The 18,409-nt window shown below is 45.5% G+C and overlaps 2 protein-coding genes across 4 annotated transcripts in view; one reads left to right on the top strand and one right to left on the bottom strand.

The window, feature by feature from the left end:
- Positions 1 to 12,948, bottom strand: part of LOC119442736 (mRNA (2'-O-methyladenosine-N(6)-)-methyltransferase) — a 122,878-nt gene extending 109,930 nt beyond the window's left edge. The window contains exons 1-2 of the mRNA XM_049662796.1: positions 12,502 to 12,948; positions 11,412 to 11,556 (exon numbers count right to left, since the gene is read on the bottom strand). Of these exons, the coding sequence (XP_049518753.1) occupies positions 11,412 to 11,529 (118 nt within the window). The 5' untranslated portion in view covers positions 11,530 to 11,556; positions 12,502 to 12,948. The remainder of the gene's footprint in view (positions 1 to 11,411; positions 11,557 to 12,501) is intronic.
- A 455-nt stretch (positions 12,949 to 13,403) lies between these two features.
- LOC119464343 (DDB1- and CUL4-associated factor 11-like) overlaps positions 13,404 to 18,409 on the top strand; it is a 69,583-nt gene continuing 64,577 nt past the window's right edge. Inside the window, exons 1-3 of one of the 3 annotated variants that reach the window (XM_049668689.1) lie at positions 13,404 to 13,494; positions 15,696 to 15,787; positions 17,457 to 17,548. In XM_049668689.1, the coding sequence (XP_049524646.1) occupies positions 17,468 to 17,548 (81 nt within the window). In that variant the 5' untranslated portion in view covers positions 13,404 to 13,494; positions 15,696 to 15,787; positions 17,457 to 17,467. Of the gene's footprint in view, positions 13,495 to 13,560; positions 13,911 to 15,695; positions 15,788 to 17,456; positions 17,549 to 18,409 lie in introns of those variants that run through there. The other 2 variants (XM_037725269.2, XM_037725277.2) reach the window with 2 other exon arrangements.

Below are 18,409 nucleotides of genomic sequence, written 5' to 3'. Positions count from 1 at the left end.
GGCGCAGGTGTGAAGGGCTCAAATGGACTGTGATATTGTACAAGTAGTTTAGAAGAGAGGCCAGGAGCATGAGGTGGTATCCAGAGCCAAACAAGAGGACCGGTAGTGAATGAGGGCGCGGGTGATGACTGCCGTCATGTCGTGCCTTCCGACGCCCTTGATCCTCGCTTGTAAGTGAACGAGTCAGCTGACCAACATCTTCAGCGTACCGGGCGACTTCTGAAATTGTAGTGCACTCGGAAGCATCAGGTCGGTATGGCAGCAGAGTATCCAATGGACACAATGGCTCACATCCGTAAAGAGGAGAAAAAAAAAGGGGGGGGGGGGGGAAGAGCCTGTAGTCACCTGCGTCGTGGTGTTGTAGGCGAACATAAAGAATGGTAGTACAGTGTCACGTGGTCGGACGAGACATACATCAACAACATTTCACCTAGTTTGCAATTGAATCACTCAGTCAGACCGTTTGTTCGTGAGTGATACGCAGTATATTTCCTGTGAATGATTTTGCACTTGGCCAGAAGGGCTTGGATGACTTCTGACATGAACACACGACCCCTATCAGCAGTTCTTGAGGAGCACCATGATGGACGAATTTGCAAAGCAACTTCGTGGGCAGTCGCTGTGGGAAGGGCCGCTGTCTCGGCATAGCGTGTCAGAGGGCCATAAAGCTCGTTGCCGACGCAGTCATACGGTCGAGCCGGGCATGGTAACGGCTGCAATGCGGCAATAGGGCGCTATGGAGAGGCTTTAGTTTGTTGGCAGGTGTTGCAAGACCGGACGTACTTCTTAACAAAAAGATACATTTCGCGCCAGTAATAATGCTGACACAGCCGCATGCAGGTGTTTAGGACTCTGGCATGAGCGACATAGAAATATGTGCAGATACTGGAGCGCATTTGACGAGGGATAGCCAGTAGCCATTTCCGACCGCCGGCATATAGTTGCGGCGATAGAGTACTATGTCTCGCATGGAAAAATGGGTTCCTTGGTGGTGAAGCACCTGTGTCGAAGGAACGACAGATGGGGTGGCAAGGTAGTCAAGAAGCAGGGCAAGCGATGGGTCATGGCGCAGCTGGGAAAGCGTATCAGTGGCGGTCAGCGGTGATAGGATAGTCGAGGAAGCTGACAGAGAAGCCAGATCAGGGGTCATCAGTGGGTGGGAGAGCGCGTCAGCGTGCTTTCGACCGGAGCGGTATACAACGTGACTATTATAATTCTTGTAAGTGCCCAACGGCCAGGCGTCCCAATGGGTTTTTCAAGGAAGAAAGCCAGCAAAGGGCATGGTGGTCAGTTACGATGTAGAAAGGACGGCCATAAATGTGCAGTGCCAAGATGATTTCTAGGCGCTCCTTCTCTGTAATTGAGTAATTCAACTCTACCTTCCTAAAGGTACGGCTCGCATAAGCGACGACGTATTCCTTCATCACAGGGTGATGAATACACAGCACACACCTCGCTACGCATCACGCGTCTGTGAGGCCGTGCGCACTTGTCTTACGTGTCTTGAGATGGGAGACACACAACCCGCGCGCACGTCAGGCAGAGCTTTATTTTGAGCGTCACTTCAAGCATATGCAACGGATGGATGAATAAAACTTTATTTCATCTATTTAAATGTGGTTGGGCCCCTATATGTCCGGGAGCCCCTGGCCGACATCTCTAGGCAGGCCCGGTCCACCAGCCAGAGCTGGTCATCCGAGCAAGTGGCCCGAAGAATGGCCTCCCACGTGGAAAAGGAAGGGTTGGGAATAGGTTGCACCGCCATGGGCTTGGGGCAGCTCCACAAACAGTGGAAAAGATCTGCCCTGGGCGCTTGGCAGGTGGTACACTGGATTATTGAGACCAGGGTAAAATAAATGTGCCAGATATGGGGAAATAAGTGCGTTGGTCTGGATCTGGCGCCAGATTGAACTCTGATGGGGGGTAAGGGAATGGTGAGGGGGCCGGTAATTCTTGTCTACCTTCCCTGTAATATGTGGTAATCTGGTGGTAGATGTAGATCGCCTCTCCTGGTTTTTCCGTGGGCTTTGGTGAGTGGTCGTCCAGAGTCCGGTGGGACAGACCTCGGACTTGCGCATTAAAGCGTTCGTTCCCGGGGACACACTCATGCCCAGGCACCCACGTGATGGTCACCGGATGGGGAAGCGGAGGGATGTTTTGTAAAATATGTGCGACTGTCTTAGGCACTATGCCTTGAAGGAAGTAATGATATGCACTTTGGGAATCGGTGCAGATTTCTGTAATGGTAGAATCCGCGGCCGCATGTGCCACTGCTAGGACTAATGCGACCCCCTCAGCCATGTCGGTGCGCGCTGTTTTAACCGAGGCAGAGATGTTAATGCGTGCGTCCTCCGTCATGGCAGCAGCCGTGGCCGTTCCTTCGAGTGGACCGACCGCGGCGTCGACGTAGAGGACGTCTTCACGATTTTGATAACTCCAGGCGTAGTAATCAGCCAGCGCCTTGCGTCGGCCCGGGTAGCGTTGAACATTCATGTTTCGTGGCAATGGTTTGAGGTGCATGTGAGCCGCGAGTCTTACAGGAATGGGGCACCACGTCTCTTCATTCGGGATCGTGCCGCTTGGCTCGAACCTCAGAGTTCGGAGTAGGTTTCACCCAGTGGGTGTTCGGGAGAGGCGCAGGAGTTGATTACTTCTCTGTGCCTCTATGATTTCCTGGACGGTATTATAGAGACCAGTCTGCAGAAGGCAGGTAGTGCTAGTGCGCACCGGTAGCCTCAGTGCAGTCTTAACCGCCCGCCTGATTAGTCTATTAGCCTGATCCAGTTGTTTTTCAGTGAGATGATGATACGGGAGGTGGTGACCACTAGGCTAAGGTTGAAGGAGGCTAAGGTTGAAGGAAGGCGACTGACCACCAAAGCTTCAATCATTTGCATGGTGTCCTTTTCAGACAGACCGTGATTGCGTGACGTAATCCGGCGAACCAGTCCTGAGATTTGCTTTATTTGCTTATCGAGGAGGTTCAGAGTAAAACGTCCGTCTAGGTTAGATTGGATGTGCAGACCCAGGATCCCGATTTTATCAACCATAGGCAAACCCAAACTGAGTGTCGGGGAAGAAACGTTTAGCTTCTAAATGCGGTTGTAGTCGCTGGACTATCACGTGCTCAAAAAGTTTACCTACACAACTCGTTAGCGAGATAGGCCGTAAATTCTGAAGCAGTAAGGATTTGCCATGTTTGGGAATAAGATTAATCTGGGCGTGTTTCCAATCCCCAGGCAGGGTGCCCTTTTTGCCAGTGCTCGTTAAAGAGATCCGTGAGCTCCTGCAGAGATATGTCATCTAAATTTCGAAGGACTTTGTACGTTATCCGGTCGGGCCCTGGTGCCGTGTCCCGGGTAATATAGGCGAGGGCCTGTTTCACCTCCGGGAGTGTGACATCTGCATCCAGGTTTTCGTCCGGAGCAGGCGGCGTTAAAGGGGATGCGTTCGAGTGTGTAGGTAAGGGCTGCGGAATATATAGTTTTGGTGTGCGCCATAATATCCGTGCCCTTTCGCTCCTCTAAGTAAATGAGTTTATGGGTAGTAGTGTTCAAGTGGATTTTCGTGGAAGTGGGATCGAGAAGAGCCCTCAGGATGTTCCAGGTACGTTTTGTGCCCAGCGTTCCTTTCAGGCTGCTGCAAAAGTTGGCCCAGTTTGTTTGGGCAAGCTGGGTGGCATATTGTGCAGCCTCCTCCGTGACTGAAGCGATACAGAGGCGAAGTTTGCGGTTTAGTCTCTGGCGTTTCCATCGATTGGAGAGGCTTCGACGAGCCTCTCGCAGATGGAGGAGGTGGGGGTCTATTTGTGGGGCATTCTTGGTGTTCTTAATCTTTCTGCCAGCTCTGTCGAGCGCGTGTTGTATCTTTTGGAGTCCAAGACTCCAAGGTTTGCGGTGTGGTATCCTCCACGGCGATGCACGTGCGGAGTTTATCCCAGTCAACGAGAGTCTGAATTTTGTGCCGAAAAATTTTGGAATTTTGCGTTAGGATTGTTTGGATCACGTGGTGATCACTGCCTAATGTGTCCGGCAGGACCTCGTGTGTTTTCACTATCACATGTGTGCTTGCCATCGTGAGGTCTGGCGTGGTGTCCCTTGCCATACTGGTGCCCACTCTCGTTGGTATGGTAGGATCTGTAATTAGAGTAAGTGCATGGTGCATCATAGTGTTATGTAGAAGGTTGCCCTTCGCCGTGTTATTTGCATAGCCCCATGCCGTATGGCGGGCGTTAAAGTCGCCCACTATGATTCGATGAGTGTGTCATGTTCGAGCAAGAATTTCCGGTATCCTTGTGCCCTTATCTTTAGGGGGACTGTATATGTTGACAACCCCAACAGTCCTTTTCCCAATGTGGAATTGGACGGAATCATCTCGAGAGCGGTGTACTCGGTTCCTCCTTCTGAAGGACCCCCTGTAGGGGTACGGTCTATAAAGGGGAGGGTTTTATTAATAAGAATAGCAGTACGCGATGTTACGGATGCCACGTTATATCCCTGCAAGGATAGCGACATGGACCCTGTTTCCTGCAGGGCCACTATATCTGGCGGGTTCATGGAGTGTTGAATGTATGCGGCCAATTGAGCGAGTTTCTTTTTGATGCTTCTACAATTCCATTGCCATATGTTTTGGTCAGATGAAGTTTGGTTTCCGGGTGGACGAGCTAAGCCCGCTCTACCCGAATTCTGTCGCTTATTGGAATTGGCCATGTTGAGGCGTTATGGGGGTCGATACCCCCGATTGTGGGCTAGTCACCTCCTCCGTGGGCTGAGGGGAGCGAGCGGCGGCGGCAGATTCGGGTTGTTTATGCTTACGGGTGGGTGATGATTGAGCATGCAAATCGTAGAAGTGATTAATTGCAGTTTCTATTTTGTCAATGCATTGAATAAACATGGTCTCCATTCTTTGTTGCGCCTGTTCTTGTTCCTTAACCAATTGTGTTTTACGGAAGTGGCAGCCTGTGTACCATTGTCACGTGGCCGGCATGTAAACTTCCGGCATGGGTATGGAAACAGGTTCTTTCGGAATCGAGCCGTGACTCCAGGAGTCACAGCTGGTTGTGTCGCACAAGGAAGATGGGATGCTATCAATAATGAACCGCTGGTCACCTGCATGAGGCTCTGCCTGCACTTGCGAAGCAGAAGCACCATAACAATAAGCACCGTGAAGCATTCGCGTATACACTTAACAATTTTATAAAACATTCATAATGCATCGTATACAGTTAAACCTGCTTATAACGAACCTCCATATAACAAATTCCTGGATATAACGAAGTTTTTCTATTCCCCGCCGTTACTCCATAGAAGCACGTGCATTTGAGACCTCTACGTAACAAAGTGGCAGCGGGAGACCCCCTCGATATACCGAATTTTCCCCTTCGACAAACTAACGATTTCGCCCCCAATTGTCATTTTTGAGCGAGCAGAAACCGGAAGCACCTTCTCCGCCAGGACGGAATGCGAAGCGAGCGCACGTGTGCAAGGCGGGCCTGCATCCCTCGACCCAGCGATCTTGCCGCCGCGGGCGTGACCTTCCCCCTCCCTTCATTCAAACCTGATCCTGCCGCTTGCTACAGCTGGCCTAACCCGCCAAGCCGGCACACTCTCCTTTTCCAGTTGATGTTGCCGACGCGCTGGTACACGTTGTGACACATCACACATGATGAGCGGGGACACGCGCTATCAAACGCTGGCGGCGTGTGGAAGCGCCGCTGGAGAAGCGAGCGAAGTGACCTTCATGATGTTGTCTATCGATTCAACGCAAGCTGAGCGTCGAGAACACACAGCACGCACAACGCTACGAGCCGCTGACGCACCTACACAGCTAGACTCTGCCCCAACGCAGATCGCTTTCAAGATAAGGCCCGCGCGCCGCTGCGCAGTACGCAGTTGATGCAAGAGTACAGTACAACGCCGCCCCGCTATCCCTCCCCCCTCGCCGGTGCCTCGAGCGCAACGGAAGGAGAGCTTCCTCCCTGCTTTTCTTGCGTGCGCGAGATTTAGACGCGGTCGTCGACTCCCCTCGCACGTTTTCACTCGCACATACAGCATACGGCGCACGGCGACTGCGTTATCGTCCTTGGACTTAATACGGAATATCTATGAGCCAAAACCAATTTTAGGGCCACAATGCGCCATAGACACCATCTTTATATAGCAAATACGGGTCTCAGGATCCATACTTTTGCTGGCGGAAACCGAAAATATGTCATAGTTGTCGCCCCCGGTACTTTGGGCGGCCAATGCCATCGTCAAGCCTCCAAGCCAAGCGACATGAAAAGTCAAAATGGCCGCTCGGGCCGGCGCGGGTTCGCAGTTCGCAACGTATGATGCGGGAACGGTCCCACAGTTGCGACGAAACACCGGGGTTACCAATGCATTGGGTTCTATGGGAGCTGTGCCGGGACCGGCCAAAAACGACGTAACAGCCGGGAAAGCGCAGCCCCTGGGAACTTAACAGCGGGGTTCTACTGTAACACTATACGACGCTACGACACCATCGTGACGCTCGCTCTTCGCTTCCGATGCCTTGCGCTTGTGCGAAACGACACGCGTCCACGCATCCGGTACCTGGTATGACCTTCCAAGGATGAGTTCTTCGACAAAAACGAAAAATGGGTGCGGTGCGCATTACAATTGAGGGTGCGTTAGAATCGAGTAAATAGGGTAAGCGTTTCTTTTTCGTGCCGAACCTGCATATAACGAAATCCTCTTTATAACGAAGTTTTTTCGGGAATTTGTCAATTTCGTTATAGCCAGGTTTAACTGTAGCACAAAACCGTTTTCATTTTCTTGTGGCCTAGTTACAATTATGACACCAAACACATCCACACTCCAAAGACGCCGACGTTGAACCGGATTGCTTAGGATTCGATTACAGGGTTAAGCGCAAGCCAGCGCATGTCTGTGGCTGTGTGGTCGCCATTGAACAAGCACAACCTGCTAAATTTCGCAACTTCATTCGAAATTAGTGTTTTGGCACAGGTTGACGCAGCTCGATGGTTTGGCGCAAGATGGTGCAGCACTTCTATCCCTGCTATATATGCTGTGACGTCGCTCATATTTACACGTGACACTTTGAGAATTATTCAAGGAAACATCTGTTATTTGTGCAATCTGTTGCTTCAATAGACGAATTAAAGTTTAGAGAAATAATAAAACACACAAGCCGAATGTCGTGTTTTTGTTTTACTTCATACAGTAGCAAGAGAGATGTACTTCCGTTTCGTCTGCTTGCTCCCATGTCGTGCAGTTGCGCGCACTGAGAGTGTAACTGTTATTTTCTACCGTGTTCCAGCGCACAATCATGCTCTGTGATCCGCTTGCATCTGCCTCAGTGTTCGTGTAGCACTGACTTATACCGCTAGTCAGGTGTTCTTGTGTATATTGTCACGAAGTTAGCAGTCGAGGCTTTGGCAAAACGCTGTTCTTTTAAATCTATGCTGACACTCGGGGAGCGCGTGTTCCAGAACACACTTCGTCGATCTCGTTGCAGCGGCCGGCGGCCGCAGGTGCCAGCCTATCGCATCATTTCTCCCCTTTCACAAGCGACCGTCCCGGTCTGGGTAAACAAAGTGCATAAGGTGGTAGGACAACTCTAATGGAAAATGTGGTCACAAAAGCTAAGGATAACCACAACACTGCGTAGGACGGCGAAGGGTTTGAAAGGCGCACTTCACTCGCGGGTGTAGTACGGCTTCATCCGTACTACGTGTACAACTTCGGGGTGGGGACGTCGTCGGCTCAAGCGAGGATCAACGCTTTGGGGCAGGATCTCGTAATTCACATCGCTAAGCCGGCGCACAACCTCATATGGTCCGAAGTATCGTCACAATAGTTGCTCCGAGAGCCCACAGTGACGGACAGGTGTCCACACCCACACGTGGTCGCCGGGGTTGTACTGGACATTCCGTCGGCTCTGGTTGTAACGACGGGCGTCGGTACTCTGCTGGCTGCGGTTCCGAGCAAGCTGGCGAGCTTCCTCTGCTTTCTGGATAAAGTCATCAGCGCCCTCGCTTGTCGTGGTGCCGTCGTCTACTGGAAGCATGGCGTCTAAAGGTGTCGTGACGCAACGTCCATAGACAAGTTCAAATTGGGTGAGCTGGGTGGTCTCCTGCTGAGCTGTATTATAGGCAAATGTCACGTATGGCAAAATTTCGTCCCATGTCTTGTGCTCTACAACAACATACATCGAGAGCATATCGACCAGTGTTCTGTTAAGGCGCTCTGTCAATCCGTTAGTTTGGGGGTGATAAGCCGTGGTTTTCCGATGGTGGCTGTGCGTCAACGTGACCACTTGTATTAAATCAGCAGTAAATGCTGCACTGCGATCAGTAATGAGGACAGCGGGTGCACCATGGCGCAGTACAATGTTGAGGACGAAAAACTTGGCGACTTCAGCAGCGGTTGCCCGGGGTACAGCTTTGGTCTCGCCATAACGGGTTAGGTTGCGACGATTATCCATCTGTTTTCCGAAGATGACGTAGGGAACGTACCTAGGAGATCCATGCCCACTTGTTGGAACGGCACTGGAGGTGGGTCCAGAGGTTGGAGCAGACTGGTGGGCTTGACGGGTGGTACTTTACACCTCTGGCAGTCACGACAGGTTTTCACATAGTGCTGAACAGTGCTCTCACATAGTGCTGATCTCGCGTCATTATCGCCCATAATCCTGCACTGCGTGAAACAATACAAACGCAACAGCTCGCGTGCGTGCCTGTCAGCGGACGTGCACCGCGCAGCAAAAAAAAAAATGAGAGAAAGAAAAAAAAAAAAAGAAAAATAAGGCGGGACCCATGACATATGTGTCACGCGATCCTCCAGCTCCGGTATGGGAGAACGCAGAAAAGGAATTTTGCTTGTGGAGGCTAGACGGGCAAATGGAGAGAGTGCCCTTGTTAGCGGTAATGCTCGCCACCTGAAAACTGAAATATATCTCTCTCGGCTAATAATGAATCCCCCCCAATCTGAAATATTCTTGCGGTAGAACGCTCCTAAGAGGGCACTGACTACTTTCAGTATACAACCAAAATTTGTTTGTGGCCTGGTGAGGGGCCCCTTAACTAATAACGTCGATGGTTTCTGCCCACTTTTTATGTTTCCACTCGTACACCTTATCGGCAATCGATCGTGAGATCAGATGCACGGGCTAGGCTGACAACAGCTCGCTCGGGCTATTAGCTTATATGGACAAAAAGTTATCGATGATGGATTCTGCATGCTTTTTACGTTCACATTCGTAGACCTCGTTGGCGATCGACTGTGGGATCAGATGCACAGGCTACACTGACGGCTGTAGCAGCGAAGTTCCGAACCACAGGCGGTCTTCTCCTTAGCTTGCAAGAAGTCTGTCGGCGGCGTGCACGTTTTAGACAGTGGCTTGACTTGGTTGGACTGCAGTCAGCAAGCCAACATACCGATCCCGCGCAATAATACCGATCGCATGGTTCCATATTTACGGCGGTGCAGAGACAGTGTATGTAATTTATTGTTCCTCCCGTACCTCATATCGTCTCGGCAAGATGTCAACAGGTCACCAAAATCTCCAGGAGACCCTTTGCTGGCCCGCCGGGATAACCCTGCTTGCAATTCTTTTGCATAGACCTGATTGTGATTTCTTTTCCACCGATATCCGTGTTTGATTATAACGAATATAGGATATAACGAAAGTATTTTCGTGACCAATGCAACTTTGTTATAACGAGGTTCGACAGTATACACAGAACTGTTTTTAAACAAGTGTTTATGTTGAAACCTTCACATCATGACAATCTTTTTAGCCCCTGGATCTTTGCAAGATTTCACATTAACTATGTAACAATAAAATGGACACAATGGTAAACAAGACAATGCTAACCAGCAAATGAGAAAGTTCCTGCTGAGAAAAGCATGTACAACTTCATGAAAAAAAAAGTAAATACCAGCTGGCTAGCATTAACTTTATTTACAAGGGGGTGCACATAAAAACAGCACGCCAACAGCCAACAATGAATAACAGCCCTCCAGACACTCCAAATGTTTTGATACTGACACTGGTATCCCCTTATCTTTTGCCATTACATCTAGATATTTGCAATTATCAGTGAGTGCATTTGTCAGATGTACTCTCGCTGCAGTTACTTCACACCTTCCTTACAGACAATACTGGTATCGCAGCCTGAAGACAGCAGAAGAATGCGATACAATTGCTGGACTTACGCTGTATGTGCTGCTATTTACTGATGTACATTTTAGGGCGCATAATGAGACGCAAAAGAATTTCATTACTTTTTTGATGCATTACTTGGTTACTGACCCATAAAAAATGCCTAGTTTTGTTTTTATTTATGGAAATCTGAATAAATATTGACATAATTTATGCCCCCCACAATGGGTATTGAGAAAAATACTTCTGACCAAATATCTGGACCTTTTAACTTCCAACTTCAAACAGAAAGCTTCTTAAACCACACTCTCGTAAAAAAAAAAAAAAAAAAAAAAAAATGTAATGGCTATCTTCCATGATGCATTCAACAAATTTTGCTATTTAAGAAGTTATTGGTGTCTACATTCTAAAGTTTTCAACCATGTAGCCTGAGCAGCTGTGTGGCTACTGTGAGATGCAACCATTAGCACAGTTGTAGAGAACTGCACAAAATCCCTTATTTTCTTATTTGCGAATATTCACCGTACAAATCTCACAAACATACATCCATCAAAATTTTTACCCTAAAGCATACATAGTTTAGCTAATATCATTAGCAGTCTAGAACAGCCAAGATTGACATTCATCTGCGTGTTCCCTTATAAAATTGCAATTGCAAAATTGCAAGCCTTGCATTATTTCAAGTCTGTCATTGCAAGCTTTCTGCATTAAACTACACACATACAGCCAACAAATAAGCGGACAGCACAAGCACTACGATACTGCATCTACCAGATAATTTTACTTTAAGCACAAATATAACAAATTCATATTGAACTTTACCATCAGTGCAAGTAAACCTTTCCAAAACTCTGTACATTACTCATTCTCTACAATCCACACACATGGCCACAGGGCAAAACTTGTGGTTGTGTATTTGCTTGCAAACACAACCTGATCTGAACATACCAAAAATACAGAATTTGCTTGTCAATATGAAGGCACTCAGCTTTTTATTCTGATAATGCGTGTAACAAATATTTCTAAAGTCATCCAGCACTGCTTGCAAGTTTTAACACTAAGTTATTCTGTTCCTCTTAAAAACATCAGGGAGCAGGAGCACAGTACAGGTGACAACAACCACATATTCTGCACTACTACCCAACTTCTTGGTCAAAAAACACAAGCTGTCAAGCAGCAGTTTTGTCTTACAAAGAAGCATTAAACTGTTCAATTCATAATATTAGAATGAAACCAATGTACACAAATGTATGATGAAGGCTACTTACCAAACTTCTGTTCCTCCCAGGATGCAGCTGGTTTGCTAAGCATCTCGCTCACTGTGTGGTTTTTGTCCAAAAGTGTCTCATCACGTGACAAGAGGTTTTGGAAACGAGCATCAGACATGTCAGGCCTTCAAGTCATTCCTTCACCCTAAAATATTTGTGGTAGTTGAAAAGTGCATCAAAATAGATGTGAACGGCACACAAAATGACTGAAAAATTTGCATGTTCCAAATAGCCCCCCTACAGCACATACAAAAGTTTTATTAAATATCTAGACCTCTCTGCACATTACTATTGATAACATGCACAGCACTTAAAACTAAAAATTCTTTTTACTATTGCAAAGATGGGATGACAAGAGAAAACCCACAAGGAAACATGCACAACAGAAATATTCCAGTTTGCTGCCAAAGGGGTGAACGCTTTCAGAAGTCTCGTAATATATTAAATATTTTCGTCTATTCATACTACACTGATGTTACTGCAAACAAGCAACAACATGGTTTTGTTTGTCAGACACTGCATTTCACATGTCACTGCTCGCTTGGATAACTGCTTAGTTCCTGATCGCTTTTCTATAACAACATATTTATAAACGACTAAGAGCCTGCAGCAGACATCGTATGCTGGAGACTTTTAGTCGCATGCAGCTATCAGCAGAAGTCGACAACTTTGTCTATGAAAACCAAAGCAAAGCGCATGTTAACCATGACATTAGATTCGAAATGCACATATTACAAATAGGAATATCCTTGTAGTCATTGATAACACAGCTTAACGTCGACAGGAGTGCCATACGTTCCATTACCACGGGAATTACTTGGCAAGGTGCGCGCCACTAATTAGTGACGTTCTATTGATTTTCATCATATTTTCGCACAGGACAGCTATAACAACAAAAGCAACCTGTTTAATGTTTACCCATGGAGTATACCGATTTACCAACAGTGTACGCAGAGACAAATTCATCCCGCCAAATCCATTGCTATAACAGATGCACCAATTTCTGTAATATCAACCACATTAGTCATGGACATAACTAAGCGCAAGTAAAAGAATCTGAACTTTAACAGTAGCCACCGCAGGAACTTACTTGCATGAACGGCTGTTAGAAACAATGTTCTGCAGTCTCAGCTGAAGCGTCAAGTCGGTAAACAGGACATTTACATCGCACTTTTTAGCGAATCGAAACGCCCCTTTCACGCGAGCACCTGCAATATTAACTACCATCGCTGTTGCTCGATTATTTAAAACACTACGACGCCTGACAGAGAGCCAGAAATGTCCCTGGCAAGTACTTTAACAGCGGACTTGGATGAAGATGAGAATGTACACAAATCCACGTGTGTTTAGCATAATCATTTAGCGGCTGAATTTGAGCGAAGACACATAAACACAGGAACGCACTATTAACATGCAGCTAGAACATTTGTGCACTTATTGAAACAACCGTACGGCAACTTTCAGCTGTGAAAAATTGGCAAATTGTCATTTCCTTGAAGAAGACGAATAGCACTGCCCCACAACAACGCCATTTGCCTCTCTGGACAAAGATGGCGTCACGTGACCACAATAACGCGCCAAAGCGCCACCACCGCCCCACCACTCCACTGATAAGCACAACTAAAGCATACTTGTTTATTAAAAACAACTTAACATATAATAAAGTAACTTAGTCATACAATTTGTTATTTTGATATTATCGGCATTGTCAAGTGGTGTATCTCATAGAGTTTTTTTTTTGTTTTTTTTTATATTAAAAAGTGTATGAAGCTCTATGGTGTAAGTGTAACTGGAGCAATGCTTTTCTTTCCTTCATGCTAAAGCATGATTTGCCTCAATTTCTGCTCAATATAAATCTAATTTACACAGCAGATACATTTCACCCAATTTCAGCACACCTTCTTCTTGCGGAAAAACGAAACCACATCGCACATTATTAAACTTTGTTTTTAGCCATAAATTGTGACGCCACCTAGGCATGATTGTGTTGATTTGATATAAAGCTGCTCTTTTAACTATTGTGATGCTTTTTGGCCGCTTATGAAGCGTGCATCTTTAACCACGAAATTTTGACAACAAACGGGTAAGGTTTTGATAGCAAGCTTTACTCATTTGTGACGTCATACGCTTTTTGTTTTTGTTTTTCCCTTACGTTTTGGTGTGGTTGTGTGTTGTGTCACGCTTGTGGCTGTGTGTGGTGTCGCAGCCAGCGAGTTGTTTACGAAGGCCAGCATCTGTTTATGACCGCGTCCTGCTAAGGTAGTAAAGGCGCTGCTTTATCTCAACTAGGACATAGCTACTAGTCCTGACTGAGCTACCAAGAGTGCTCCACCGATTTTTAGCAGGTTTTTAACCAGCACCACAACACTGCAATGACTGCATGAGCTTTACTAGTTCTTGCTCAGGGAGGATGTGCGAAAGGCCCCCATCGGAAAGTGCGAGTAGACGGAACAGCGAAGATTCTGGCTACACTAGAGTTTTGCAATTTTTACTGAGGAGGTACGTATAAAAATATATAATACGGGAGTAGAAGCCAGTAGAAATTTTGTATGTGGGGTGATTGTATGTTTCTTATCTCTTACGTTGGCTCGCGCATCATCGACTACACTTTTGCGGCGCAGTTTTCTGTGCGCGTGCCATGTCGGGCGCGCTGAAAAAGACGATGGTCGCGTTCAAATCTATTTTCTCGAGTAATCGCTCACCGGTGGGCCAGCCAGTGTAGCTTGATCGTCTGCAGGCTTCTATTTTAGCTTGGGCCAGTATGTCGGAGGAAGATTTACCAGAGGTGGAAATGACAGATGAGGATTGGTGGCAGCTACTGACGTGAGGCTTTTTCGCTTCATTATTTATTTTCGCAAGCACATATTCTAAGTATTTGCCCAGTTTGTCAAGGGCATATGCATGGCGATGTCATTGTCATTTGCTGTGTTAATTCTTTTTTTTTTTTCCGAATCGGTAGATCGTTTGCGTTGACCACGACTGTGTTAAGATCGAACACTTTATGCGAACTCTTTACGCAATGTATTTTATGTACTAACTAAAAACCGAAAGCTTGTCAATCGGTATTAACGACGCAGCTGTCATGAACATCTTTCATGTATTCTGTACCTTGTTTGTGCGCGGAGATTTCTACAATGCAACAGCAGTATCGAAATTATAGTTGCAGCTTGTAGGTAGCTGTCTAGCTTTTCAAAGGGTTTGTAACTTGTTAGAAGCGCCGTCAGTTTACAAGTATAGACTTTCTCGAATGTTAACCATGCCCAGTGATCACAGGAGTGGATATTTCCTGTGAGCGCGCTGCCTACAGTGGGCAGCTGACAGGGTATGCTGGAACAGGAGCCGAAAGTTATGTTTTTGAAATATTATTTTCATTGCTAGGGCATGTTTTTTGACCCTAATGTGCTCCCTAAGCCTAAGTGTTCAAACAATTGCCCATCTTTTTCATATTTGTTTGTCGGAAGCTTTTGTGAATAGCATGCATAATGATAACAGTCGCACACTGTTTTAAATTTCAGATGCCTACAAGCGTAAGTATTATTGAACAATTCAGGTTACGTTCCTATTCCTAACGTGGCAAATACCGATTGCATTCATGTATGATTGCACACGGTGATAGCATGTGTGATCAAATGAGCTGGTGTGTGTTACTGGACCATGAGTACGCACTAGGCATGCAGGTGTATTCTAAAAAATAAATCTCTGTATATTTTAGGTTTCTGATGCTAGTAATGTGTAGTTGGGGCTTTGGTTTGCTTCACTGAGCAGCAAAATATAATGATTAAATGACTCTGTAAACTATTTTTCTTTGTGCATGCATTCCTGTAGCTGTGAATTCAGCCCTATATCACTTGTGTAGTAAACATGGAATCTGTGTTGTATTCAGTGACTTTATTCTGCTTCACTGAAAAGCGAAGCATTTTGGTACTTGGCACACAGCTTCCACCTAATCAAGATGCTTGAATGTGCATTTCCACTTCTGATTATTAGTAAATGTGAAGTTAGTGAAGGTTATCAGACATTTTATCTGATTGAATAAAAAGCCATTAATTCAGTACGGCAGACCAAGTTGCCCTTATGTGTCATCTTTATGTTTAGGCTGCCTCAAGCTACGTGTCACTGTAAATAATCTGACATTCTAGTGCAAGTGAGACAAAACAGCGATGGCCTGCTTGGGTATATACTCATGTTGCTGGGTTTGTTTTGATCAGAGAGAAAGATTGTGTTACAGTAGTCATGTTCGTGGTGTCTCACTTGTCTCACCCTAATTGTATATTCTGCTTGCAGTATTGAAGCTAACCGAGCGCGGCTGTTCAGCAGTGCCCTGGAGGTCTTTTATCAAGAGGATTCAGATGATGAACTGCAACTGAACGGAATATGTAGGCATTATATTTTTTTACTTAAATGCCTTTGCTTTGCTGCTCTTTTAGAAAATTGTTAATTTGTATATTTACAAGAGCTCTCAATTTTCTTTAGCTACATTGCCCCCTCAGTCACTATGCGTCCATTCATGTTTGCAACCTGTTTTTGTTAGTCCTTTCCCATGGCAGCAAGGAAAACACTACTGATAATGAGCATCTGGTAAATTGTTGGAGTGAAAGGGCATTATCAGGCGAACTTGATCCTGTGCAGGGCTGACACTGTTTTGCATTATTTGCTCACGTAGTTATCCATTCAGGGCTGTTGCTGTGGCACAGCTGAGCAATACATTAACAACCGGGTCCCAGGAGTATCAAACCTCAAAATTACGAAGGCTTCGTGTCAAGATGCGAAAGACATTTGCAACATTTTTTTCTCTTTCTACTGCCATTGAGCGGTTTCATTGTACTATAAGATTGTCAACCTCTAAGCTAAAGTGGTTTGGCGCTGACAATTTCCTTTAGTGGAATTTATGAGTGCCACTGATGCGTTTGGTTTCTTGGTTTACTTTTTCTGTACAAACAGCATTTCTTGCTTCGCATCAAGGGTACAAATAGTCCGGTTTATTTATTTATTTATTTATTTTTTTACACATTGTGGTGGCTCAGTAGCTATGGCATTCTGTTGCTTAGCACATGGTCATGTTTTTGATTTCTGGCTGTGGAGACCGTATTCTAAAAGGAGCCCAATACAAAAACACTCATGTTTTATGCTTTGGGTGAACATTTATGGACCCCAGGTAGTCAAAATGTTTAGCCCATCACTACAGCATCTCTCATAGTGTCACAGTGTTAATTTACGATGTTAAACCGCAACAATCAACCAATCGATTAGTTTTCCTTAATTATTGTGTAACCTTTTCTGTAGCAGCGTCAATTGACACCACTAGTGTCAAAAGGGTTTCAAAGAAGACAAGTGAAATATTTTGTGTCAGTACTAATGAAGAGGGCTGATGATATATAAATACATACAAACTTTAAAAAATTGTAAAGTCTCATAAGGATACTGGCAAGAGAAGCGTTTGGAAAGAACCATCCAGCTTGAAATTAAGTGGTGTTTATGAACTTCCTGACGAATAATCAGGTGCTCCTGATACATGATTATATCATCTTGTCTTTACATTCTTGTGGATTATGTTTGTTTTTATTAAGCGGAGCGATTGCTTGTTTGTATTGAGCGGGCATCGCAGCTCAATTTGAACTTGTTTAGATCCTTTGTCATAAGACCATCTGTCAAGGGAGCGTAGTTAGAGCTAAAAAAAGCCATCGAGGTGCTTTTGTCAATTTAAATTATTTTCACTGTAGAAAAATCAAGACACATTTGGGAAACCTATGGAATTATTGGCGAAATGCTGCCAGGCCAACATGCTAGTGCTTTGTTTATGTGGTGCATTTTACTGAAGCTTAAATAGCCATCACAATATTCTATGTTCTACTTTATCATTGTGATTGCCGTGTAAAAAGATCATAATATATCAGTATTCAAGTAACGTAACATGGCTTGAATTGAACTTGCATCAGATTTAGAGCAGCTAATTGCTCTTGCGCCAATAAATCCAATTTAACTAACTGCTCTTGTGGAAGGCTTTTTATGAGTAGCAGTTAATGCATGTTAAATTTATACCAACAGATGCACTTGACATGGGTCGAGGTCTGATGTCAAGGAGATGTTATTTTCAACTTGTTTCAGCTGCTTCATCACCAGACAACTCTAGGCTCCTAGTAAGTATGCTACTTGGCCAACTACATGTGTGTAGGTATGTGTGTTGCTGAACATGTGACACATCAAGTGTGTGTCAGCCTAACTTACTCAAGCTCAAAAATTTGTGCTCTAAATGTCAAACTGTCCACACCTAGACAAGTCTTTTAATTAGAGGTGGGCGAGTATACACTTTTTCGAACAGGAATAGTTGGTATCGAATCGACTATCGATTAGTAAGATGCAGACATATATATTTACAGCAGGAACATTTATTTCAGAATAATGAGGTAGCTCACTTGTACCGACTAGTGAAAAAAAAATGACGGCTAACTATCGGGAGCAATTAGAACCAGTTCACAAGATCACTAATTGTCATTAAAAAACTTCACAAATAGCCTCTCCACAAATTTAAAGCCTGGTTGCAAACAAGCTTTCCAAGAATGAATGACTGCTGTATGACGAGCTTTCCAAACACACTAAATAAATAGTTCACGAAAAAAGTACATAACCCGCCGCGGTGGCTTAGTCAGCTAAGGCGTTGCGCAGCTGAGCACGAGATCGCGGGATCGAATCCCGGCCACGGCGGCCGCGTTTCGATGGAGGCGAAATGCAAAAAAGCCCGTGTGCTTGCGTTGTAGTGCATGTTAAAGAACCCCAGGTGGTCAAAATTAATTCGGAGCCCTCCACTACGGCATGCCTCATAATCAGAACTGGTTTTGGCACGTAAAACCCCAGAAATAAGAAGAAAAAAGTACATAGGTTGTGGAAAAAGAAAATAAAAAGCTGTTGAAGGACTTGTGTGACATCTAAAAGGGCCCATTGTAAGGAAAACATCATTGGCTGTAGCGTAAAAGATAAAACTGTTGCATGACTAGACTGCG

This window comes from Dermacentor silvarum, chromosome 1 (assembly GCF_013339745.2).
Source record: "Dermacentor silvarum isolate Dsil-2018 chromosome 1, BIME_Dsil_1.4, whole genome shotgun sequence".
NCBI classification, from domain to species: Eukaryota; Metazoa; Arthropoda; class Arachnida; order Ixodida; family Ixodidae; genus Dermacentor; species Dermacentor silvarum.
This window is presented reverse-complemented; position numbering and strand designations above follow the sequence as displayed.